This window comes from Pelodiscus sinensis, chromosome 1 (genome assembly GCF_052426305.1).
Source record: "Pelodiscus sinensis isolate ZL-2025 chromosome 1, ASM5242630v1, whole genome shotgun sequence".
Classification (NCBI taxonomy): Eukaryota; Metazoa; Chordata; order Testudines; family Trionychidae; genus Pelodiscus; species Pelodiscus sinensis.
Window position 1 is genome coordinate 356,681,481 of NC_143052.1, and position 24,635 is coordinate 356,706,115.

The 24,635-nt window shown below is 50.4% G+C and overlaps 3 protein-coding genes across 3 annotated transcripts; 1 reads left to right on the forward strand and 2 right to left on the reverse strand.

Annotated features, from left to right (window-relative positions):
• Positions 1–4,980: 4,980 nt before the first annotated feature.
• On the forward strand, positions 4,981–5,376 carry LOC142830951 (olfactory receptor 52L1-like). The gene has a single exon (XM_075939259.2). It carries the CDS (start codon positions 4,981–4,983, stop codon positions 5,374–5,376), a length of 396 nt encoding a protein of 131 aa, XP_075795374.2.
• Positions 5,377–9,512: 4,136 nt separating this feature from the next.
• On the reverse strand, positions 9,513–10,529 carry LOC149526105 (olfactory receptor 52R1-like). The gene has a single exon (XM_089772839.1). The coding sequence runs from the start codon at positions 10,527–10,529 to the stop codon at positions 9,513–9,515; it is 1,017 nt and encodes a 338-aa protein (XP_089628965.1).
• An 11,223-nt stretch (positions 10,530–21,752) lies between these two features.
• Positions 21,753–24,124, reverse strand: LOC149526106 (olfactory receptor 52R1-like). The gene has a single exon (XM_089777296.1). The coding sequence runs from the start codon at positions 23,193–23,195 to the stop codon at positions 22,179–22,181; it is 1,017 nt and encodes a 338-aa protein (XP_089633422.1). The 5' UTR covers positions 23,196–24,124; the 3' UTR covers positions 21,753–22,178.
• Positions 24,125–24,635: the final 511 nt, after the last annotated feature.

Genomic DNA, 24,635 nt, shown 5'->3' on the forward strand with positions numbered 1-24,635 from the left:
CTGAACACTCACGGCCCTACAGTGTCCTGGAGACATGGGACAGCACAAGGTCTATGAGCTAAAACATACAAAAAGCATGGGAGCAAAACTACAGCGTTGGGTCCTGTCTTGTCGGCATGGGCGTATCGGTCCGGACATTCCTCACTCAGCCCCTCCCTCGCACTCACCTGGCCAGGGCGCAACAGGGAGCAACAGAGTTGTAACTAAGCCCTGACCCGATAGCGTGTGTGTCTGGGTGGGTGTGAGTACGCGGGTCTGGTATATTATACGCGTATCATGCAATAGTGAGGTATTGCCAATATAGGTGGCATCTTCCCTTGCCCCACGCAGAAGATCCTGCACAGTTCTTTAAAGTACAACATTACGGATATGACTGCGGTTCTCAAGTATCCAAAAGGGGGTTACAAGGAGGAAGGGAGACAAATTGTTCTCCTTGGCCTCTGATGACAGGACAAGAAGCAATGGGCTTAAACGGCAGCAAGGGAGGTTGAGGTTGGACATAAGGAAAAAGTTCCCACCTGTCAGGGTGAACAAACACTGGAATAAATTGCCTAGGGGGTTTGTGGAATCTCCATCCCTGGAAATATTTAAGAGCAGGTCGGACAGAGACCTGTTGGGGATGATCTAGATGGTGTTTGGTCCTGCCATGTGGGCAGGGGACGGGACTCGATGACCTCTCAAAGGTCCCTTCCATTTCTAGTGCTCTATGATTCGATGAGCACTCCCAGGGCACGTTTCCCTCAGAGGGCCCTGAGCAAACAGCGGCCACTGAAATGCAGGTGCATAACACAGTGCACACGCAGCATCAGCAGAAAAGCTGCTCAGAGTGCAAAGGGTTGTAGACACGTGCTCAACCTCAGCACGGCCACAAAGCCCTGCGGTTCGTGGACAAGTCGGTTCTCAGACAGAGCTGGTACCTGTGAGTGCTGACAGGGACGAGTCTTCCCTGGAACCCCCCTCAGACAGCCGCGTCCCGCACCTCTCTCAGCCCAGCGTCTGCAGCAGTGTCCCACGCCGAAAGCCGGCACAGGGCTGTGCAGTGTAATATAGCTCTGGGACGTCCCAGAGGGGTTCCCTCAGGCCCTAGCGGAGAAGCGGCATCTGAATGTAAACAGGCTGGAGACCAGCCTGCCTCTGCTCTGGGGCTCTTTAGCAGTAACAAGTAAACAGCAATTAAGGCCCTTCCCAGAGGGCGAGGAGAACTCCTGGGCTCTGGCCTGAGTCAGAGAGGAATTGGCTGCTCTGGGTGTTTCTGTGCATCTAAAAAGTGCAGTTGATTAGGAAGAAAACGAGGGACAATGCCCAGGTCTCCACAGCGTCTGTGGCTTGTCACTGCCCGAGGGAATGGGCAGACAGTGACAGACAGATCTGGAGAGAGCTGACCGTGGGGGACAGGAATTCCTTCTGCAGGAGCGCAGGCTGTGGCTAAGGGAACACAGATCAGTCATTCTCCTCAGCAACGACCATCGCTCTGGGCAGCACCTTCCATTGAGGGATCGTAAAATCACCTAGCTCAGGAAAGTCACATGGTACACATGGGTAAACTGAGGCACAGGGAGACGTGATTTGGCCAAGGTCAGACTGAGAAGGAGTGTCAGGATGACGGAGTGACCTGGGAGCCTGGGCGTCCCGGCAGAAACCTCTGTTGGTCTGTGATACCGAGAGGGACGTGTACTCCCGCTTGGACAGGGGCTGCTCATTGGGTAGAAGGCAGAGAGAAGGCTGGGGGAGGGAGGCTGAGTCTTCCCCGTCCTCCCCAGGTGAATCCAAGGGTCTCAGAACTAGCTGGAGTATGGGAGATCCCAACTTCTGGGAGGGGTTGCGACTGCTCTGGAGGATAGGGTCATAATTCAAAATGACCTGGACAAATTGGAGAAATGGTCTGAGGTAAACAGGATGAAGTTTAATAAAGACAAATGCAAAGTGCTCCACTTAGGAAGGAACAATCTGATTCACACATACAGAATAGGAAGCGACTGTCTAGGAAGGAGCATGGTGGAAAGGGATCTAGGGGTTATAATGGACCACAAGCTGAATATGAGTCAACAGTGTGATGCTGTTGCAAAGAAAGCAAACAGGACTCTGGGAGGCATTAACAGCTGTGTTGTGAACAAAACACGAGAAGTCATTCTTCCGCTCTGCTCTGCGCTGGTTAGGCCTCAGTTGGAGGATTGTGTTCAGTTCTGGGCACCGCATTTCAAGAAAGATGTGGAGAAATTAGAGAGGTCGAGAGAAGAGCAACGAGAATGATGAAAGGCCTAGAGAACATGACCTATGAGGGAAGGCTGAAAGAATTGGGTTTGTTTAGTTTCGAAAAGAGAAGACTGGAGAGCGGAGGAGAAGGGGGCACATGAGAGCCATTTTCCCGTATCTAAAAGGGTGTCATAAGGAGGAGGAAGAAAACTTGTTCATCTTAGACTCTGAGGATAGACCAAGAAGCAATGGGCTTAAACTGCAGCAAGGGAGGTTTAGGTTGGACATTAGGAAAATGTTCCTAACTGTCAGGGTGGCCAGACACTGAAATAAATTGCCCAGGGAGGTTGTGGAATCCCCATCTCTGGAGATATTTAAGGGTAGGTTAGATAAATGTCTATCAGGGATGGTCTAGACAGTATTTGGTCCTGCCATGAGGGCAGGGGACTGGACTCGATGACTCATGAGGTCCCTTCCAGTCCTAGTATTCTATGATTCTATGGGGTGTATGAGGGGCTCAGGGCAGGGGGGTTGGGAGTATGATGGGCTCATGACACAGATTTGCAGTGTAGTGGCAGAAGACTGGGGATGTGAGAGGCTCAGGACAGGGGGTTCCATAGACTCAGGGTTGGAGGTCTGGGGGGCGCAGGAGGGTGTGTCTAGACTACATGCCTCCATCGACGGAGCCATGTAGATTAGGCTGATCGGCGAAGGGAAATGAAGCCGCAATTTAAATAATCGCGGCTTCATTTAAATTTACATGGCTGCCGCGCTGAGCCGACAAACATCTGATCAGCTGTTTGTCGGCTCAGCGCGGCAGCCATGTAAATTTAAACGAAGCCGCGATTATTTAAATCGCAGCTTCATTTCCCTTCGCCAAACAAACAAATCTACATGGCTCCATCGACGGAGACATGTAGTTTAGACATACCCAGAGTGTTATGATGCTGTGGCCAGATGGGGGCTTGGCCCCGATTGGGGCCTTGTGGGCCAGGCTTCCTTTTTCAATACAATATGTCCAGCACAAACGTTTCAGTGTTATCTTTATTTATGGGACGGGTGGAGAACCTGTTCTGGGTCAGGGGTCACTGACCCACATAATAATAAGTCAGAGACCACAAAACTGAGATGCAAAAAAAAACCCCAAATCCTCCTAGCACCCCCAAACCTCACTGATGGGGCCCCAACTGAGATTCCTACCTCCCCTGGCACCGTAGTCCCATGGAGGCATGGTAGGTAGGACTGAGGTTCAAGGCCTCAGGCCAGATTAACTCTTCTGGTGTTCCAGAGTTTGTGGAAATTGTGGGCCCCTCTACACTCTGAGGTGGGGCCAAAAATAAGGAATCTGGTGTGTGGGACAGGGCTGCCAGTCCATGGGATCAGGATGGGATGCAGAATATGGGTGGAAAATAGGCTCCAGGGACAAGCTGGGGGCAGGTGTCTGGCCAGGAGGTAGGGGGCAGGAGCAGAGGTCAGCGGAGAGGTGGGACCCTGAGCAGGGGGCAGGTGATGCTGAATAATGAAAATGTCATTTCCCAGTGTGGGGAGAACGACCCCTCTGTGTAATTCATGGGAAGAGCCTCCAGTAGCGCATGTCGTGTCTCATACTAACATTGTCTCTCCCTCCAGGTATCTGCATCGCGACCGTCACCCTAGAGCTCAGGCAAACACAGGAACTCAGGGAAATTGACTGCACACGCAGGAGACTCCATTCTGCCTTGAAGTGGGGCAGCTTATCCCCTACCTTATGTCAGACACCAACACGACCGACTTCACCAACCCCTCCACCTTCATCCTGCTGGGCATTCCTGGCCTGGAGGCACCTCATGCCTGGATCTCCATCCCCTTCCGTGCCATGTACCTCATAGCCCTCTTGGGGAACCTCATTACCCACTATGTCGTGAAGATGGAGCCGAGCCTCCCAGGGCCAGATTAAGTCATGGGCTGGACGGGCAGCTGCCCAGGGTGCCAACCTATGGGGGGGGCACCTAATGGCAGCTGTAATGGGCGTTTTGCAGCCGGGCGTGTGGAGCCCCTTAGAGCTGCCTTCAGGCGCCATGCACCCAGCTCCCAGATCGCAGGCTACTGCAGCTCCCAGTGGCCACCCTGCAGCGGCCGCCGGGGGAGGGGCCCGTGTTAACCACCACAGGCCATGTTAACCCTTACCCCGGCGGCTGTGAGGCCCTGCATGGCCAGGCTTGGCCAGCCCCGGGTGGCCCAGGACTGCGCACCAGCGGCTGTAGCCGGGCTGGGCCATGCTGGGCACATGTGTCCTGCCGCCGCCAGCTCTGTGTGACCTCCCCCACGCGCAGGGGGAGGGACTGTGTATGCACCCTCCCTCATGAGCCGGCGCAGGGGCGGGGACATACATGCACCCTCCCCCAACCCAGGGTGCAAGTAAACTGTCTGCTCAGGGCACCAGAATTGCTGCATGTTGGTCATCACCGACCTGGTTCTCTGCACATCCTTCTTGACTTGCCCAAATCGCTGAGCATCTTCTAGTTCAATACCAGAGAGATTGATTTCAGTGCCTGTCTCACCCAGATGTACTTTATTCATGGCTTCTTCATGACTGAGTCTGGGATCTTCGTGGCCATGGCGTTTGATCGCTACGTCGCCATCTGCGATCCACTCAGACATGCTACCATCCTGACTAACCGTTTTGTGACCATGATCAGCCTGGCTGTGTTGCTCCATGGCTGCATAATTGTCCTGCCCTATATCCTACTGGCGAGTCAGTGACCTTATTGCAGAACCAACATCGTCCCCAATATGCACTGCGAGCACATGGCCGTGGTGAAGCTGGCCTGTGCCGACATCCGCGTCAGTAGCTACTACGTACTCTTTGTGGTATTTGGTGTGACTGGTCTGGATGTGGTTTTTATTACCGTGTCCTACACCCAGATCCTCAGGGCCATTTTACGTCTCCCCACAAAGGACAACCGGCTGAAGACTTTTGGGACGTGTGGTTCCCACCTCTGCGCCATCTTAGCCTTTTACAGCCCACGACTCTTCTCCTTCCTCACACATCAGTTCGGCCAGAATGTGCCCCTGCATGTCCACGTTCTCATTTCCAACATGTACCTCATGGTGCCCCCCCTACTAAACCCTATCATCTACGGGGTGAGCACCAAACAAATCAGGAGCCGGCTGCCTCGGCTTTTTAATCAGAATAGGCCTTAAAGTTTTCTCCTGGTGCTGTGGCGCTCAGACCAAGCTTTGTGCAGAGCTGCCTGGTGACATGGCGCCGGGCCCTCTTCCCTGCATCACTGAGTAGGCAAGAAGACATTAATTCCTTTCCTGACCTCACTGTACTGTGTTAGCTTGACAAAGACACTAATGCCTCAGGTGGCCATGTTTCCTATTGCTGGTAACGAAAGCCCCCAAGCCCAGCCTCTTCTCTTCCTCCAAGGCTCCAGCATGGGACATGTCTCCCCTCAGGGCCTCACCCACTTCGGCATCCGTTCTCCAAGGCACCCCCATCACTATCTAGATCATCTCCCCCTCCCCTTTTCCCTGCTCCAGCCTGACAAGGAGCCTCCGGTGAGAGCAGGGGAGTAGCTCTGGGACTGGAAGGTCGATGAGTGGAGAGGGAAGCCTGGAAGCCGTAGAAAGGCATCAGTGCCTGTATTTGGTACATCCCACTCAGAATGTTGCTGCTAGGTGCAGAGTTGACACTTTCACATCTGCCTCTGCAATTTTTGCTGATCAGGAACAGAAGTACCTGTACAGGGCTGCTTGTCCTGCGTTCTTGACGTGGTCTCGCGGACCGGGCTTAACCTGCACTGTTATTCAAAACATTCCTTCCTCATAGGTTCTCCCTTGGCCTCGCCTACGTGCTTATGTGCACCAGACTTGAGACAGGCCTGGGCTTTGCTTCTTACTTATGTGCCCTGTGGACAAGGCCGACATCACTTTTATTGTCCAGGCAGGGTAGTCCAGACACCCCTGCAATCCTCAAACTGAGCTACAAATTCCTGAGGGAAGAGTCTATTGGGTGTCAGAGGCTGGAGAGGGATGGCAGGAGACAAATCGCTTGATCATTGTCTTCGGTCCACCCACTCTGGGGCATCCAACCCAGTGTCCTGTCTGCCAAGAGCGGCCAATGCCAGGTGCCCCGAAGGGAATGAACCAAACAGGTAATGATCAAACAATCTTTCTCCTGCCACCATCTCCATCCTCTGACAAACAGAGGCAGGGGACACCATGCCTACCCAGCCTGGCTAATAGCCACTAATGGACTTAACCTCCATGAATTGACCTAGTTCTCTTTTCAACCCTGTCATAGCCCTAGCCTTCACAATCTCCTCAGGCAAGGAGTTCCACAGGTTGAGTGTGCGCTGTGTGAAGAAGAACTTCCTTTTATTTGTTTTAAACCTGTTGCCCATTAATTTCATTTGGTGGCCTCTAGTTCTTATGGGAACAAGTAAATAACTTTTCCTTATTCACTTTCTCCACACCACTCGTGATTTCATACAACTCTGTCATATCCCATTTGTCTTTAGCTTCCAATTTCCTTCTGTTCTTCCTGGCTGAGGCCTGTAGGAGACAGGATGGCTCAAAAGGGTTTGGACTGGGAGCTCTTGGCCCTGAGCCAGGCCTCGGGAGCAGGACAAGGGATTAACGTTCGTGCTAAGTGCACAACAGTTGTGAAAGGCGATAGGAGAAGCATCTGTGTTAGCCGGGCGCCGCCATTTTTAAATGCCGGCTAGTTCGGACTCCGTGCCTGTGGCTACACGCGGCACGGACTAGGTAGTTTGGATTAGTTTTCCTATTCCGAACTACCGTTACTCCTCGTTCCATGGGTGGAATGCCACATACATGGGACAGCTGAAGGGACCAGGTAGTTCCATGAGGAGTAACGGTAGTTCGGAATAGGAAGCCTAATCCGAACTCCCTAGTTCGTGCTGCGTGTAGCCACGGGGCACGGAGACCGAACTAGCGGACATTTAAAAATGGCGGTGCCCGGCAAGATGCAAATGAAGCCCGGGAAATTCAAATCCCGGGCTTCATTTGCAACTTCGGTTGCCTATATTAACCACCCTAGTTCGAACTAGGGTGGTAGTGCAGACATACCCTATGTGAGGGTCGAAAAAAGCAGCAAAAACCTTCTTTATTAAATTAGATGTGTTACATGAGGGCCATTAGTTGTGATCAGGAACTAAATTCCCTGCTACTCTGGTCTGTGAATAGTCTTGTTTTATCATGTAATTTTTTACTATGGTTGGTGCGGCCAAGGCATGTTGCCAGGTTGCCTAATACTGGAACCCATTTTGGACGTTGTACTTTTCTGCTTGACGAGTGAAAAGTTGAAGCTGAACACAAAGGATTCCCACCTTTGGCACCAGGAATAGAAAAGTGTGAAACCAAAGCATGGGGGCAGCTACCAGATACAAGGACAAGCCTGCTAACCATCCAGGATGACTTACTTTGATATGTCTGCTACTATTTGCAACCACTGGAATTCAACATTTTGTACTTACTACAATCAATTTTATTTATCAACACATCCAGTGTAAATAATCGTTAACGGAGGAGCAAGTACCTGTGCATCTCCCTCTTTCACTCATCAAGGAAGTGGGCATTTTATGAATTAGATCTGAATTAAATTTTAAGCAAAGTAAGCAAAGCTTCTAGACCCACAGAGACTGTGCACCTGGGAACTGAGTTATATCCCTTTAACAGAGTCTTCCCAGAGCTGATCTAATCTCATTGTCTCTGTTACTCCCCTGTCTGCTGTAACCCCAAATCTGTGCCAATGCAGGGAGAGATCAGAGGGCCCAGCTGAGCAGGACAAGGTGGTGGAGTATCCCAAAGGGCAGGCTGGCAGACACAGTGGTATTTCCACACATTGGATGACAGTCTTAAGGGGATCTCATAGAATCCTAGAATCCCAGAGCTGGCAGAGACCTCAGGAGTCATTGAGTCCAGCCCCCTGCCCAAAGCAGGACCAATCCCAACTCAATCATCCCAGCCAGGGCTTTGTCTAGTCTGGACATAAACATCTCTAGGGATGGAGATTCTACCCTTTCCCTAGGGAACTAATTCCAGTGCTTCCCCACCCTCCTAGGGAAATAGTTTTTCCTAATATCCCACCTAGACCTCCCCCACTGCAATTTGAGACCACTGCAGGTCACTGAAGTCTGCTTTCAAATCTGGGGACAATCTCTAGGACTAAAGCCAGTGTGAATGTTTCACTTGTAGAATTTCACTTCTTTCATCTCATGTGACAGCAGCCTGGGCACTAGCAGGGAAAGTGGCTGGAACTCTAGAAGATCCTGTCCCTCCTACGGAGGAGGAAAAAGTCCGGGACAAATGGCAGGGGGCCATCTGTGAACCTGGCTCCCATGCGGGCATGGGCATATAAAGACAGCCAAGCGCCACGGCTTTGCCCAACCTCAGGTTTGAACCCTGAGACTGAGTGCTCCAGGCCTCAGAGAGGTTGCCGCTCCCTGCTCGTTGTCAGGGCCCTTGTGGGACAGGTCCATGTGCAACTGGTCACAGATGGTGTTTATCAACCAGACCAGTGAAGAGAGGAAGCAGGAGAACTCTTCATGCCTTGATGGGGATGGCTGGTTCCCCTGTCTTCTCCCAAGCTGGCCCTAGGCCCTCAGATCCCTGTTATGGTTGACACACTAGTGACTGAACCACAGAGACAAGCCAGGTTCTCACAGAAGGCTAGACACACTACTTCTACACCACTCGCAGCCAGACAACATGGCGTCCTGACCCTGGACAAAGAATCCAAGGGAGACCCCTCAGTTCCCACCATTGTCGTGGCTGATCAGTCAAGTCCAAGCAATGGTGCAGTGGTGAAGGAGCAACAGATGCCATCCCCCTGTATTTGTCCCCCAGCCTAGTGGAGAGCCCTGATTTTGACTTCCACAAGGTAAAGGAAGCCTCAGAGTTTGATTGTACACAATACCCAGGATCATGGATCTCCTCCATTGTCCCGCCAGACCCTGGTGTAGCACAGTAGACCTCTCTCTTACTAAGTCCTGCACTCCAACCCCCACAACAATGTCATTGCCAAATGGAAATAAAATGGATGGTAGAGATGATCAAGAAAGTGACGGTGGTGGGAGGAATCGGAGACAGTGAAAGGAGCAAGGCCTTGGGAAAAAAGGTCACTAGTCAGCGGGGCATGGAGGGAAGACACGGACCATGGTGGAATCTTGGTGGAGGAGAAGAGGCTAGGCCGGAGGGCTTTGGTTACCAGCAACAGGGAGTGCAGCGGCCTTAGGCGTCAATGAGTTTCTCTTCCTGACACAAAATAACATGGCCAAGAAAGGATTTGATATCTTCTTGGCCAATCTGTCTCAGGGAAGCAGGCCTGGCACCCTGTCAGCTTTCAGCTCTGCCTGAGAGCCAAAGCACCAGGAGAAAACTTTCCCCCCACAGTGAGTGACGAGGCGGAACAGCCTGTCCCGGATCTGCTTGATCTTCACCCCGTAGATGATGGGGTTCAGCGTGGGGGGCAGCAGGAGGTACATGTTGGCACTCAGAATATGAAAATACAGGGGCATGTTCTCGCCAAAGCGGGACGCGAGCGAGGAGAATAGACGTGGGATGTAAAAGGCTAAGATGGCCCCCAGGTGGGTGCTGCACGTCCCAAAGGTCTTGAGCCGGGCATCCTTGGTGGGAAGTTTGAAGATGGTCCTGAGGATCTGAAAATAGGACAGAATGATAAAAACCACGTCCAGACCGGTCACAAAAAAGACAACAAAAAGCCCATAGTAGCTATCAACACGGATGTCAGCACAGGCCAAATGCAATATGGCCATGTGCTCACAGTGCGTATGGTGGATGATGTTGGTTCTGCAATATGGCCACTGCCTGGCCAGCAGGAAATAGGGCAGGACGATTATGCTGCCACGCAGCAGCATGGCCAGACCGAGCTTGACCACAACATGGTTTGTCAGGATGGTGGAATGTCTCAGGGGATGGCAGATGGCCACGTAGCGATCAAACGCCATGGCCACGAAGAGCCCTGATTCAGTCATGAAGAAGCCTTTTATGAAGAACATCTGGGTGAGGCAGGCATTGAATTCGATCTCTCTGGAATTGAACCAGAAGATGCTCAGTGTTTTTGGCAGGATGGATGTCACCAGGACCAGGTCGGTGACGGCCAGCATGCAGAGGAAATAGTACATGGGCTCATGGAGTCTTGGCTCTGTCAGCACAATATATGGGATGGTGAAGTTCCCCAAGAGGGCTACGACGTACATGGCGCAGAAGGGGATGGAGATCCACACATGAGCCGCCTCCAGGCCAGGGATGCCCAGCAGGATGAAGGTGGAGGGGTTGGTGAAGTGGGTTGTGTTGGGATCTGACATGGCGTAGTGGAGAAGGTGCCCAACTGTGAAGCAGAGCAGTGTCTCCAGCATGTACCGTAGTTTACCCTGACTTCCCGTGTGTGCAGGTTCTAGTGCAGTTGTCGAAGCACAGATGCCTGGAAGATAGAGAGAGTGTTACTACGAGAGACGACACACGCTACTGGTGGCTGTTCTCGTGAATAAGTGGGTTGATCACTCTTCACACACTGAAACACACAAAGCTTTGCCAAGGGAACAATGCAGAGAAAGCATGTGTCAACAAAGCTGAGGCATTTCAGTGAATCAGAGAAAACATTCAGCTACAAAAGGAACAATCAACCGTATCGTCCTTGTGAGGCACTGAACACGGGCTAACGACCAACGGGCAGAAAGTCCTATCAATAGGCTTTTGTCAGTGAATGGGGGTTGTGATGCAGGGGTGGTCACAGAAGACCCTTTGAGGTGCTTCCTAGAGTGCTGACAATGCCACTAACACTCACTTTCTTACTCTCTGGGGCTCCGCACTGCCCGATCCTTCAGGGCCAGCTCCCTGGTCTCCTCTAGCCAACACACAGAGCAGAGCCAGGGCCATTCCTACCATGAGGCAAACTGAGGCAGCCCCCTTAGGTGCCAGACTTGGGTGGTGGGGCACGCCACTAGGACCTAGAGTATAGAAAATTGTGTCTGCTGCTGGTTCCTATGTATTCTCTCTGCTCTAGATGCACAGAGATGAGGGAGTGCTGTGCTGGAGGAAGGAGAGCACAGGAGACCTTTCAAAGTTTTGGCTGAAGCGAGGGGGTATTGGGGTGTCATTTGAGCTCCCTGCCTCCGGTGCCAAAATGTTGTGGGCTGGCCCTGAGCAGAGTTCACACACCCTCCTCCCCGCAAAGAGGAGAATAGACACTGAAACTCCATGCCACAGGAATTACTGCAGCCAAGAGCTTATCTGAATGGGATTCACACATGATTGGCCATTACTCTTAATAGCACTGCTCGTTAAGCAAATCTGACACCTTCAATTAGTCGGGCCCATTCACAAAGGCATCTCAGTTTGCCCAGCTTTACACATTTGGACTGAAATTTCCAGACCTGGGTGTCTGCATCTGGTGAGACTGGTTTGTGAAAATCTGAGATATCACCGTGCGGTAGACGTCTCGACTGACGTGAGGCCAGATGTCCTGTCTAGGGTAAAAAACATCAGTGCAATTGTTCCAGTGTGGAGTCTTAGTACCTCCATGTTTTCCAGCAGCCTCAAGTCAGGTCAGACCCCTCCCCACCATTACCAGCCAGCATCCTGAGTTGCCGGGGGGAGTGACAGTATCTGGGTATTCACACACAGCTGGGTGCTTTGGGTTTTCCTCAGATCTGAACCTCTAGCTATCACCTTTTGAAAATCATGGGAGACAGGAGAGATTCCAGAAGACTGGAAAAGGGCAAATCTAGTGCCCATCTATAAAAAGGGAAATAAGAACAACCGAGGAAACTACAGACCAGTTAATTAATTTCTGCGCCAGGGAAGATAATGGAGCAAGTAATTAAGGAAATCATCTGTAAACGCTTGGAAACTGGCAAGGTGATAGGGAACAGCCAGCATGGATTTGTAAAGAACAAATCATGTCAAAACAATCTGATAGTTTTCTTTGATAGGATAATGAGCCTTGTGGATAAGGGAGAAGTGGTGGATGTGGTATACCTAGATTTTAGTAAGGTGTTTGATACTATCTTGCATGATATTCTTATCAATAAGCTAGGCATATACAACTTAGATGGGGGTATTATATGGTGGGAGCATAACTGGCTGGATAACCATACTAAGAGAGTAGTTATTAATGGTTCACAATCCTGCTGGAAAGGCACAAAAAGTGAGGTTCCGCATGGGGTCTGTTTTGAGACTGGCTCTGACCACTATCTTCATCAACGATTTAGATATTGGTATAGAAAGTACACTTATTAAGTTTGCAGATGATACCAAGCTGGGAGGGGTTGCAATTGCTCTGGAGGATAGGGTCATAATTCAAAATGATCTGGACAAATTGGAGAAATGGTCTGAGGTAAACAGGATGAAGTTTAATAAAGACAAATGAAATGTGCTCCACTTAGGAAGGAACAATCAGTTTCGTACATACAGAATGGGAAGCGACTGTCTAGGAAGGAGTACTGCAGAAAGGGATCTAGCGGTTATAGTGGACCACAAGCTGAATATGAGTCAGCAATGTGATGCTGTTGCAAAAAAAGCAAATCTGATTCTGGGATGCATTAACAGGTGTGTTGTGAGCAAGACACGAGAAGTCATTCTTCCGCTCTACTCTGCACTGGTTAGGCCTCAGTTGGAGGATTGTGTTCAGTTCTGGGCACCGCATTTCAAGAAAGATGTGGAGAAATTGGAGAGGGTCCAGAGAAGAGCAACGAGAATGATGAAAGGTCTAGAGAACATGACGTATAAGGGAAGGCTGAAGGAATTGTGTTTGTTTAGTTTAGAAAAGAGAAGATTGAGGGGGGACATGAGAGCCGTTTTCTGGTATCTAAAAGGGTGTCATAAGGAGGAGGGAGAAAACTTGTTCGTCTTGGCCTCTGAGGCTACAACAAGAAGCAATGGGCTTAAACTGAAAAGAGGGAGGTTTAGGTTGGACGTTAGGAAAAAGTTCCTAACTGTCAGGGTGGTTAAACACTGGAATAAATTGCCCAGGGAGGTTGTGGAATCCCCATCTCTGGAGATATTTAAGAGTAGGTTAGAGAAATGTCTATCAGAGATGGTTTGGACAGTATTTGTTCCTGCCATGAGGGCAGGGGACTAGGCTGGACTCGATGACCTCTCGAGGTCCCTTCAAGTCCTAGTATTCTATGATTATATCTCACTGAAGGGCTGTGCATAAAATCGCCTTTTTGAATAACGATATTGACCAATGTGACAGTATGTGTGTAACCTCATGAATTGTTTCTAATTTTTTATGAATGTGATTTGAATTAATTCATTGGTGACCTTTTAAGAATTGCCTTTGGAGAATCTGGCTTTTTGGGGGAACTTTTTTTAATCGATAGCTACGGAAACCCTATTTTTTACCCTTTGCACGGCCATAACTCTGTTTAAAGCTAGGTGTGTGTCTGTGTAAAAGTGTGAATGTGTGTGTGTGGGGGGGGGTGGGTCAAGGGATCAGCCGCTGGAGCCAACCAGGCTAGAGACCTCCTGGCAGCATCACCTTCATGGTGGGAGAACAATGCCACTGAGCTCTGCGACAGAACCCGCCCAAGAAAGAGAAGAACCCCAGCTCCATCAAGAGAAGATCCGAGTCCCATCTGTTGGTACCTGAGCACTCATGGCCCTACAGTGTCCTGGGGTCATGGGACGGCACAAGATCTATGAACTGACACATACAAAAAGCATGGGAGCAAAATTACATGACCAGTCAATATGGGCACATCGGGCCGGACAGTCCTCACTCAGCCCCTCCACCTTGCTCTCCTGGCCAGGGCATGATGAAGAGTAACACAGTTGTAACTAAGCCGTGACTTGACGGAGCGTGTGTCCGTGTGGGCGTGCGTACATGGGTCTGTTATTTGTATGCGTATCATGCAATAGTGAGGTATTGCCAATATAGGTGGCATCTTCCCTTGTCCCCCCACAGAAGATCCTGCGCAGTTCTTTAAAGTACAACATTACGGATACGACTGCGGTTTTCAAGTATCCAAAAGGGGTTACAAGGAGGAAGGGAGACAAATTGTTCTCCTTGGCCTCTGAGGATAGAACAAGAAGCAATGGGCTTAAATGGCAGCAAGGGAGGTTTAGGCTGGACATCAGGAAAACGTTCCTAACTATCAGGATGGTGAAACACTGGACTAAGTTGCCCAGGGAGGTTGTGGAATCTCCATTTCTGGAGATATGTAAGAGCAGGTTGGACAGACACCTGTGAGGGATGATCTAGACGGTGCTTGGTCCTGCCATGAGGGCAGGGGGCTGAATTAAGGACCTCTCAAGTGCTCTATGATACTATGAACACTCCTGGCTCAGGTTTCCCTCACAGGGGCCTGAGCAAACAGCGACTGCTGAAGTGCAGGCGCATACGACCGGCACACACATCAGTGGAAAACCTGCTCTATCTCAGCATGGCTACAAACCTCTGCAGTTGTTGGGCAAGTCAGATCTCAGCCAGAGCTGGTACCTGTGAATGCTCAGATGTTCGAATCTTCCCTGGGATCCCGCCTCAGGCAACCGTGCCCCTCACCTTTCTCAGCCCAGCGTCTGCAGCACCGTCCAGTGCCAAGAGCCGGCACAGGGCTGGGCAGTGTAATATAGCTCTGGGACGTCCCAGAGGGGTTACCTCAGGCCCTAGCAGAGAAGCAGCATCTGCATGTAAACAGGCTGGAGAGCAGTAAGTAGTAAACAGTAATTAAGGGCTCTTCCCAGAGGGCGAGGAGAACTCCTGGGCTCTGGGCTGAGTCAGGGAGGAACTGGCGGATCTGGGTGTTTGTGTGCAACTAAAAAGTGTGGTTGATTGGGAAGAAAACGAGGGACAATGCCCAGGTCTCCACAGCGTCTGCGGCCTGTCACTGCCCAGGGGGATGGGCAGACAGTGACAGACAGCTCTGGAGAGAGCTGACCGTGGGGGGACAGGAATTCCTTCTGCAGGCGCACAGGCTGTGGCTTAGGGAACACAGATCAATAATTCTCCTCAGGAACAACCATCGCTCTGGGAAGCACTTTGCAGTGAGGGATCGTAAAAGCACCTAGCACAGGACAGTCACTCTGCATGTATCTCCATGGCACACATGGGTAAACTGAGGCACAGGGAGACGTGATTTGGCCAAGGTCAGACAGAGGAGTGTCAGGATGACGGAGCGATCCAGGAACCTGGGCTTCCCGGCAGAAACCTCTGTTGGTCTGTGACACTGAGAGGGACGTGGACTCCTGCTCCGGCAGGGGCTGCTCATTATCAGGAGGCAGAGGAAAGGCTGGGGGAGGGAGGCTGAGCCTTCCCCATCCTCTCCGGGTGAATCCGAGGGTCTCAGAACTAGCTGGAGTGTGGGAGCTCCCCACCCCCGGGAGAGGTGAACGCCGAGACTCCCCTTCGCCTCCTGCTCAGCGACCTGCCCACCCAGCACAGTCTTTGGGGTCACTTAAGGGGAAAGAAACTCAGTAAAATACCCCCGCTACCCTCCGCACACAACTGCTCCTGTGGATGGGGACAGAGATCTCGCTGTGCCCTGAAAGCTGCCCTGGAATAAGTGGGAGACCCATGGCCAGAGGCCAGATGGGCATAGGCGTTGGGTTTGTTCTCTTCCTCTCGGTCCATTCCCTCCCCGTGTCTCCCAGGGGAACTGGAATGGGATGTGCCGGGCTGAGTCAGACTTCCCAGCTGTGCCCTGGCTGGAGGGAGCTTGGATCCCCAGCGTTGGACTCTCAGCCTCCCCTCTGGCTCTTTGGGGGTATTTCATCTCTGCGGAGCACCTGGGGGTTTAGACAGAGCTTTCCTCTAGCTTTTAGGAAGTTGCCAAATGATTGTGTAACCTGCACTTGTCATGAATGTGTGCGGTGAGCATCAGTTTTGTGCAATTTGACAGGAGTGAATTAGCTGGAGGATTCGGGGAGCAGGGTGTTCAGCAGCAGATGGTGGGTGTGGGAATTCCCTGGCTGGCTCCGTTCTGTGGGGATCTGCTTACACCGAGGTTGGAAATATGCCAATGACTGTGCCACTCACAAGATAGATCACAGAAACACACATCTGCAAGGGACCTCCCAGGGAGAGATCACGACGTCCAGTTCCCTGGCCTCACGGCAGGGCCAAGCACCGTTCCTGACAGGTGTCCGTCCAACATGCTTTGAAATATCTCCAGTGATGGAGATTCCACAACCTCCCTGGGCAACTTATTCCAGTGCTCAACCACCCTGACAGGTAGGAAGTTTTCCCTAATGTCCAACCCAAACCTCCTTGGATACCTGAAAAGTGCTCTCATGTTCCCTCTCCGTCTTTTCCTTTCCAAACTAACCAAGCACAATTCTTTCAGTTTTCCCTCCTAGCTCATGTTTTCTAGGCCTTTGACCAATTTGTTTAAGCTTTTCTCCCTCCTCGTTGTCACACCCTTTTAGTTACTTGAAAGCTGTCCTCAAGGAGCTTGGCTTGTTTACTTTAACCAAAAGAAGGCTGAGGGGGGACATGATTGTACTTTTTAAATATATTAGAGGGATAAATACCAGGGAGGGAGAGGAATTATTTAAGCTTAATACCAATGTGGACACAAGAACAAATGGATATAAGCTGGCTAGTAGGAAGTTTAGATTTGAGATTAGACGAAGGTTTCTAACCATCAGAGGAGTGAGGTTCTGGAACGGCCTTCCAAGGGAAGTAGTGGGGGCAAAAGATCTATCTGGCTTCAAGATTAAACTAGATGGGTTTATGAAGGGGATGGTTTGATGAGATAACAGGATCTTGGTAACTAATTGACCTTTCATTATCAGTGGGAAATAGGTCAATGGAGGGATGATAGGAGTTACTATAGAGAACTTTCTGGGTGTCTGGCTGGTGAGTCTTGCCCACATGCTCAGGGTTTAGCTGATCGCCATATTTGGGGTCAGGAAGGAATTTTCCTCCAGGGTAGATTGGCAGAGGCCCTGGAGGTTTTTCGCCTTCCTCTGTAGCATGGGGCACAGATCACAGCTAGAGGATTCTCTGCTTCTTGGGGTCTTCAAAATATTTGAAGGCTTCAATATCTGAGATCTAGGTGAAAGGATTATTCTGGGAGGGGTGGGTGAGATTTTGTGGCCTGCACTGTGCAGGGGGCCAGACTAGATTATCATAATGGTCCCTTCTGACCTTAAAGTCTATGGGTATGTCTACACTACCCCCCTAGTTTGAACTAGGGGGGTAATGTATGCATACCGAACTTGCTAATGAAGCCCGGGATTTGAATTTCCCGGGCTTCATTAGCATAAAGCCGGCGCCGCCATTTTTAAAAGCCGGCTTGTTTGAACGAGGTGTACAGATAGTTCGGAATGGCTTGCTAGTTCGAACTATCTAGCCCGTGCCGCGTGGCTACACGCGGCACGGGGTTCGAACAAGCCGGCATTTAAAAATGGCGCCGGCCGGCTTATGCAAATGAAGCCCGGGAAATTCAAATCCCGGGCTTCATTTGCAAGTGCGGTATGCCTACATTACCCCGCTAGTTCGAACTAGCGGGGTAGGGTAGACATACCCTGAGTCTTTAATTTTTCGCTTTTTCAAACCACATAAACCCAATTCTTTCATGTTCTCTCGACCTTTAACCATTCTTGTTAAAGACATTACATCCTTTCCTGACCACACTGTTCTGTGTCTGCTTGACAAAGTCATTAATGCCTAAGGTGGCCATGTTTCCTATTGGTGGTAACTAAAGCCCCCGCACCCAGCCTCTTCTCTTCCTCCAAGTATCCGCCATGGGACATGTCTTCCCTAGGGGCCTCACCCACTTCTGCACCTGTTCTCCAAGGCACCACACCATCACTTTCTAAATCATCTCTAGATCTCTCGAGGCAGCTAGATCTCTTGAGGCATCTCTCGAGGTGGCTTTCTTGAGGCATCTAGATAGACTTATGTGTAGTGCTGGGGAGGAGCCGGTGGTCGTGGTACATGTAGGTACCAATGATGTAGAAAAGGGTAGGAGAGATGTCCTGGAGGCCAAATTTAGGCTGCTAGGAAAGAGACTGAAATCCAGGACCTCTATGGTGGCATTCTCAGAAATGCTTCCAGTTTCACGCGCAGGGCCAGGTAGGCAGGCAGAGCTTCAGAGTCTCAATGCGTGGATGAGACGATGGTGTAGGGAAGAGGGGTTTACATTTATTAGGAACTGGGGACACTTCTGGGAGAGGGGGAGCCTATACAGGAAGGATGGGCTCCACCTAAACCAGGGTGGAACCAGACTGCTGGCACTAAACATTAATAAGGCCGTAGAGCAGTTTTTAAACAAAGAGATGGGGGAAAGCCAATTGGTGCAGAGATGCACATAAATCGGAGGGAGACTTCTCTTAGAGGAGAATCCATTGATAGAGATTCTCTAAGCTGTAGTCGGATAGAGAGGAGGGGAGAGGGCAAACCATGGGCCAGAGCAGACAAACAACCGCATCCAAAGGAATCCAATGCATCAGGGAAGGGCAGACAAATAACCAGTGGCAAATTTTTAAAGTGCTTCTACACAAATGCTAGGAGTCTGACTAACAAAATGGGTGAACTGGAGTACCTCGCATTAAAGGATGAGATTGACATAATAGGCATCACTGAAAACTGGTGGAGTGAGGAAAATCTGTGGGACACAACCATACCAAGCTCTGCCAAAGCAATGAGTAGAAGATCTACTATGATACAATAATAAAGCCTAGTTTGCTTTCACTTTACCCGTATGCTACCCACAGTGCAGGCAGGAGGCTGTGGTTGCTTTTCTTCCCACGCGATGGAACGCCAGGCACTGTGGCGCCAGTGTGAAGGGCCTATTTACTTCTAGTGACATCGAGTAGGACGGGTGGGTCATTCCTGACCATTCCCTCCCATCGACTGACCTTACTAAGTCCATTTTTTAGCAAAGCGAGCCTTGGTCGTTCCAATAATATTTACCAATTGACGACGTACTGTGCAGCGTACACCCAATGCCCCTGTTTGGATACATCCCACTCAGGATGTTGCTGCTAGGTGCAGAGTTGACACTTTCACAGCTGCCTCTGTAATTATTGCTGATCAGGAACAGAAGTACCCGTACAGGGCTGCTTGTCCTGCGTTCCTGACATGGTCTCGCGGACCAGGCTTAACCTGCACTGTTATTCAAAACATTCCTTCCTCACGGGTTCTCCCTCGGCCTCGCCTACGTGCTTATGTGCACCAGACTTGAGACAGGCCTGGGTTTTGCTTCTTACTTATGTGGCCTGTGGCCAAGGCCGACATCACCTTTTATTGTCCAGGCAGGGTAGTCCAGGCTCCCTGCAGTCCTCACACTGAGCTACGAATTCCTGAGGGAAGAGTCTATTGGGTGTCTTCAACATAAGAATGGCCAGACAGGGTCAGAACAAAGATCCATCCAACCCAGTGTCCTGTCTGCCCACAGTGGTCAATGCCAGGTGCCCCGGAGGGGATGAACCAAACAGGTCTTTCTCCTGCCACCATCAAGCAATCTTTCTCCTGCCACCATTTCCATCCTCTGACAAACAGACACTAGGGACACCATTCCTTACTCATCCTGGCTAACAGCAAGGAGTTCCACAGGTTGAGTGTGCGCTGTTGTAAAACGAGTTTCCTTTTATTTGTTTTAAACCTGTTGCCCATTAATTTCATTTGGTGGCTTCTAGTTCTTATGGGAATAAGTAAATAACTTTTCCTTATTCATTTTCTCTACACCACTCGTGATTTCATTCCACTCTGTCATATCCCATTTGTCTTTAGCTTCCAGTTTCCTTCTGTGCCCCCTGGCTGAGGCCTGTAGGAGGCAGGATTGCTGTAAACGGTTTGGACTGGGAGCTCTTTGCCTTGAGCCAGGCCTTGGGGATCAGCATTTGTGCTAAGTGCACAGCAGATGAGAGAGGCAATAGGAGAAGTGTCAGTGTTAGGGATGTTGGGCAGAGGCTGGGAGTGGATTCAGGATTTCACAGGGTGGGAGATGAATGGCACAGCCTCCCTGAGCCGGCGATTTATACCCACACACAGGACCTTCTCTGGAGCTTCAAGGCACCCACTGCCCAGGGGTTGAATCTGAGAAGTGAAGCTGAATCTAACGTATACTCTTCATCGTGCTATCTGTCATGACTGGGATCTCTGTCACTAGGCCCCTGGGCCGAGTTACCGCTCCTCCCCCATGAACAGAGTGAGCCGCGCAGAGGTAACTCGATTTATTCCAAGCCCCAAATGAGCTGGAAACAAGGTGTCCTGACGCTGCACACCAGTGCTCCGTCCCCTAACTGGATCTGCCCCATAATACCAGACTGTCACCAATAATCTTTATACCCAGAAACGTGCACAACCCCCATAATCCAGCCTTCCTATGGACACCTGGCAGGACATCCCACGTGTTTCTCTGCGCCTCACGCTCTTTATGGATATGCACGTGCGACTATGACAGAACTTGAATATGCTCTAGGCAAAACACGTCTTGTCACACAACGTTTGAAACTTTATTATCTGCTGAATGTCTGTTTGCGCACATGTCGCATTTCTGTATGTGAAGGTAGAAAAAATCAGCAATAAAACCTTCTTTATTAAAATAGATGTGTTACCTGAGGGCCATTAGTTGTGCTCAGGAGCTAAATTCCCTGATACTCTGGCCTGTGAATAGTCTTGTTTTGTCCCGTAAGCTTTGAATATGGTTGGTCCTGACAAGGCATGTATCCAGGTCGCCTAATACTCAAACCCATTTTGGACATTGTACTTTTCAGCTCAACGAGTGAAAAGTTGAAGCTGAACAGAAAGGATTTCCCCTTTTGTCACTCGGAATAGAAAGGTCTGAAACCGAACCATAGGGCCAGCTACCAGATACAAGGACAACTCCGCTAACCAACCAAGATGGCTGCTGGAAACATCTAATACAGAATGGGGTGGCAAGGGCCAGCGGAGAATCAGGTACAGACTGGGAGGCTTGTGAAGAAAGGTGTTTAGAAATACCATGAGGGCAAGAAATTACATGTTATAAGTGTCTTAGAATATTAAACTTAGCTGGGGTGGTTGGTTTGATTTTGCTTAGTGACTTACTTTGATGTGTCTGCTATTACTTGCAACCACTTGAATCCAACATTTTGTACTTACTACAATCAATTTTATTTATCAACACATCCAGTGTAAATAATCGTTAACGGAGGAGCAAGTACCTGTGCATCTCCCTCTTTCACTCATCAAGGGAGTGGACATATTATGAATTTGCTCTGAATTAAACTTAAAGCAAAGTAAACAGGATTTATCTGGGCTTCTAGACCCACTGGGACCGTGAACCTGGGCACTGAGTCATGTCCCTTTAACTGAGTCTTCCCAGAGCTCATCTAATCTCATTGTCTGCTGTAATCCCAAATCTGTACCAATGCAGGGATAGATCAGAGGGCCCGGCTGAGCAGAACAGGGTGGGGGAGCATCCCGAAGGGCAGGCAGGCAGACGCACTAGTATTTCCTCACATTGCATGACAGTCTTAAAGGGATCTCATAGGATCATAGAATCCCAGGGCTGGCAGAGACCTCATAGAATCACAGAATCCCCGGGTCTGGTCATTCCAAGCAATGGTGCATTGGTGACAGAGCAACAGATGAAATCCCCCTGTATTTGTCCCCCAGCCTGGTGGAGCACCCTGATTTTGACTTCAACAATGTAAATGCAGACCCACGTGTAGCCCAGCAGAACTCCCTCCTCCTAAGTCCTGCGCTCCAGCCCCTTCGTAGATTTCATTGCCTAATGGTAACAAAAGGAATGGTAGAGATGATGAAGATAGTGATGGTGGAGGCCGGAAGCGGAGACAGTGACAGGGGCAGGGCCTTGGGAAAAAAGGCCACCAGCCAGTGGTGCATGGAGGGAAGACATGGACCATTGCAGAGCCTTAGTGGAGGAGAAGAGGCTGGGCCTAAGGGCTTTGGTTACCAGCAACAGGAAGTCTGGCAGCCTTAGGAGTTAATGAGTTTCTCTTGCTGGCACAGAACAGTGTGGTCCGGAAAGGATTTGATGTCTCCATGGCCAGTCTGTGTCTCAGGGAAGTGGGCCTGGCACCCTGTCAGCTTTCAGCTCTGCCTGAGAGCCACAGCACCAGGAGAAAACATTCCCCCCACAATGAGTGACGAGGCGGAACAGCCTGTCCCGGATCTGCTTGATCTTCACCCCGTAGATGATGGGGTTCAGTGTGGGGGGCAGCAGGAGGTACATGTTGGCACTCAGAATATGAAAATACAGGGGCATGTTCTCTCCAAAGCGGGATGCAAGTGAGGAGAAGAGACGTGGGATGTAAAAGGCTAAGATGGCGCACAGGTGGGTGCCGCACGTCCCAAAGGTCTTGAGCCGGGCGTCTTTCGTGGGGAGGTTGAAGATGGTCCAGAGGATCTGGAAATAGGACAGAATGATAAAAACCACATCCAGACCGGTCACAAAAAAGACAACAAAAAGTCCATAGTAGTTACTGATGCTGATGTCGGCACAGGCCAGATTCAATATGGCCACATGCTCACAGTGCGTGTGGGGGATGATGTTTTTTTTGCAATATGACCACTGCCTGGCCAACAGGAGATAGGGCAGGACAATTATGCTGCCACGCAGCAGCATGGCAAGACCGAGCTTGATCACGACATGATTTGTCAGGATGGTGGAATGTCTCAGGGGATGGCAGATGGCCACGTAGCGATCCAATGCCATGGCTACGAAGAGCCCTGATTCAGTCATGAAGAAGCCTTTTATGAAAAACATCTGGATGAGGCAGGCATTGAATTCGATCTCTCTGGAATTGAACCAGAAGATGCTCAGTGTTTTTGGCAGGATGGATGTCACCAGGACCAGGTCGGTGACAGCCAGCATGCAGAGGAAATAGTACATGGGCTCATGGAGTTTTGGCTCTGTCAGCACGATGCATGGGATGGTGAAGTTCCCTAGGAGGGCTATGACGTACATGGTGCAGAAGGGGATGGAGATCCACACATGAGCCGCCTCCAGGCCGGGAATGCCCAGCAGGATGAAGGTGGAGGGGTTGGTGAAGTGGGTTGTGTTGGGATCTGACATGACGTAGTGGAGAAGGTACTCAACTCTGAAGCAGAACGGTGTCTCCAGTATGTACCGTACGTTACCCTGACTTCCTTTATGTGCAGGTTCTAGTGCAATCCTCGAAGCACAAATGCCTGGAAGATGGAGAGAGTGTTACTATGAGACACAACACGCACTGGTGTTGGCTGTTCTCGTGAAGTAAGTGGGTTGATCGCTCTTCACACACTGAAACACACTAGCTGTATGGACTCCTGCATTCTCCCCATTGCTCAGCATCTGAGAGAAAGAAAAAAACAACAGAAACCAAAGCTTTGCCAAGGGAACAATACAGAGAAAACAGGTGTCAACAGAGCTGAGGCATTTCAGTGAATCAGAGAAAACATTCAGCTACAAAAGGAACAATCAACTGTATCGTCCTTGTGAGGCACTGAACACGGGCTAACGACCAACGGTCAGAAAGTCCTATCAATAGGCCTTTGTCAGTGAATGGGGGTTGTGATGCAGAGGTGGTCACAGAAGAGCCTTTGAGGTGCTTCCTGGAGTGCTGACATTCACCAACACTCACTTTCTTGCTCTCTGGGGCTTCTCACTGCCCAATCCTGCTGGGCCAGCTCCCTGGTCTCCTCCAGCCAATGCACAGAGCAGAGCCAGGGCTATCCCTAACATGAGTCGAACTGAGGCAGCCTCCTCAGGTGCCAGACTGTGGGGGGCGGGGGAGGTGCCACTAGGGCCCAGAGTGTAGAAAATTGTTTGTGCTGGTGGTGCATATGTAGGTATCAGAGCAATACCATGAGAGGAGTAGAACAGGAAGAAGGCAGCATTGAGACCTCTCAAAGTTTTGGTCCAAGCAAGGGGCCATGGGTGTGTCTTTTGAGCTTCTCGCCTCCGGTGCCAAAATGTTGTGGGCTGGCTCCGAGCAGAGCTCACTCCCTACGCCCCCAAGCGCAGTTGAGACACTGAAACTCTTTGGCTACGTCTACACTGGCCCCTTTTCCGGAAGGGGCATGTAAATTTCACCTATCGTAGTAGGGAAATCCGCGGGGGATTTAAATATCCCCCGCGGCATTTAAATAAAAATGTCCGCCGCTTTTTTCCGGCTTTTAAAAAAGCCGGAAAAGAGCGTCTACACTGGCCCCGATCCTCCGGAAAAAGCGCCCTTTTCCGGAGGCTCTTATTCCTCCTTTGAAGTAGGAATAAGAGCCTCCGGAAAAGGGCGCTTTTTCCGGAGGATCGGGGCCAGTGTAGACGCTCTTTTCCGGCTTTTTTAAAAGCCGGAAAAAAGCGGCGGACATTTTTATTTAAATGCCGCGGGGCATATTTAAATCCCCCGCTGATTTCCCTACTACGATAGGTGAAATTTACATGCCCCTTCCGGAAAAGGGGCCAGTGTAGACGAGCCCTTTAGGTCCAAGGAAATTATAGTGTAGGGCCCAGCTTCCAACGACACCTTTCCCCAAC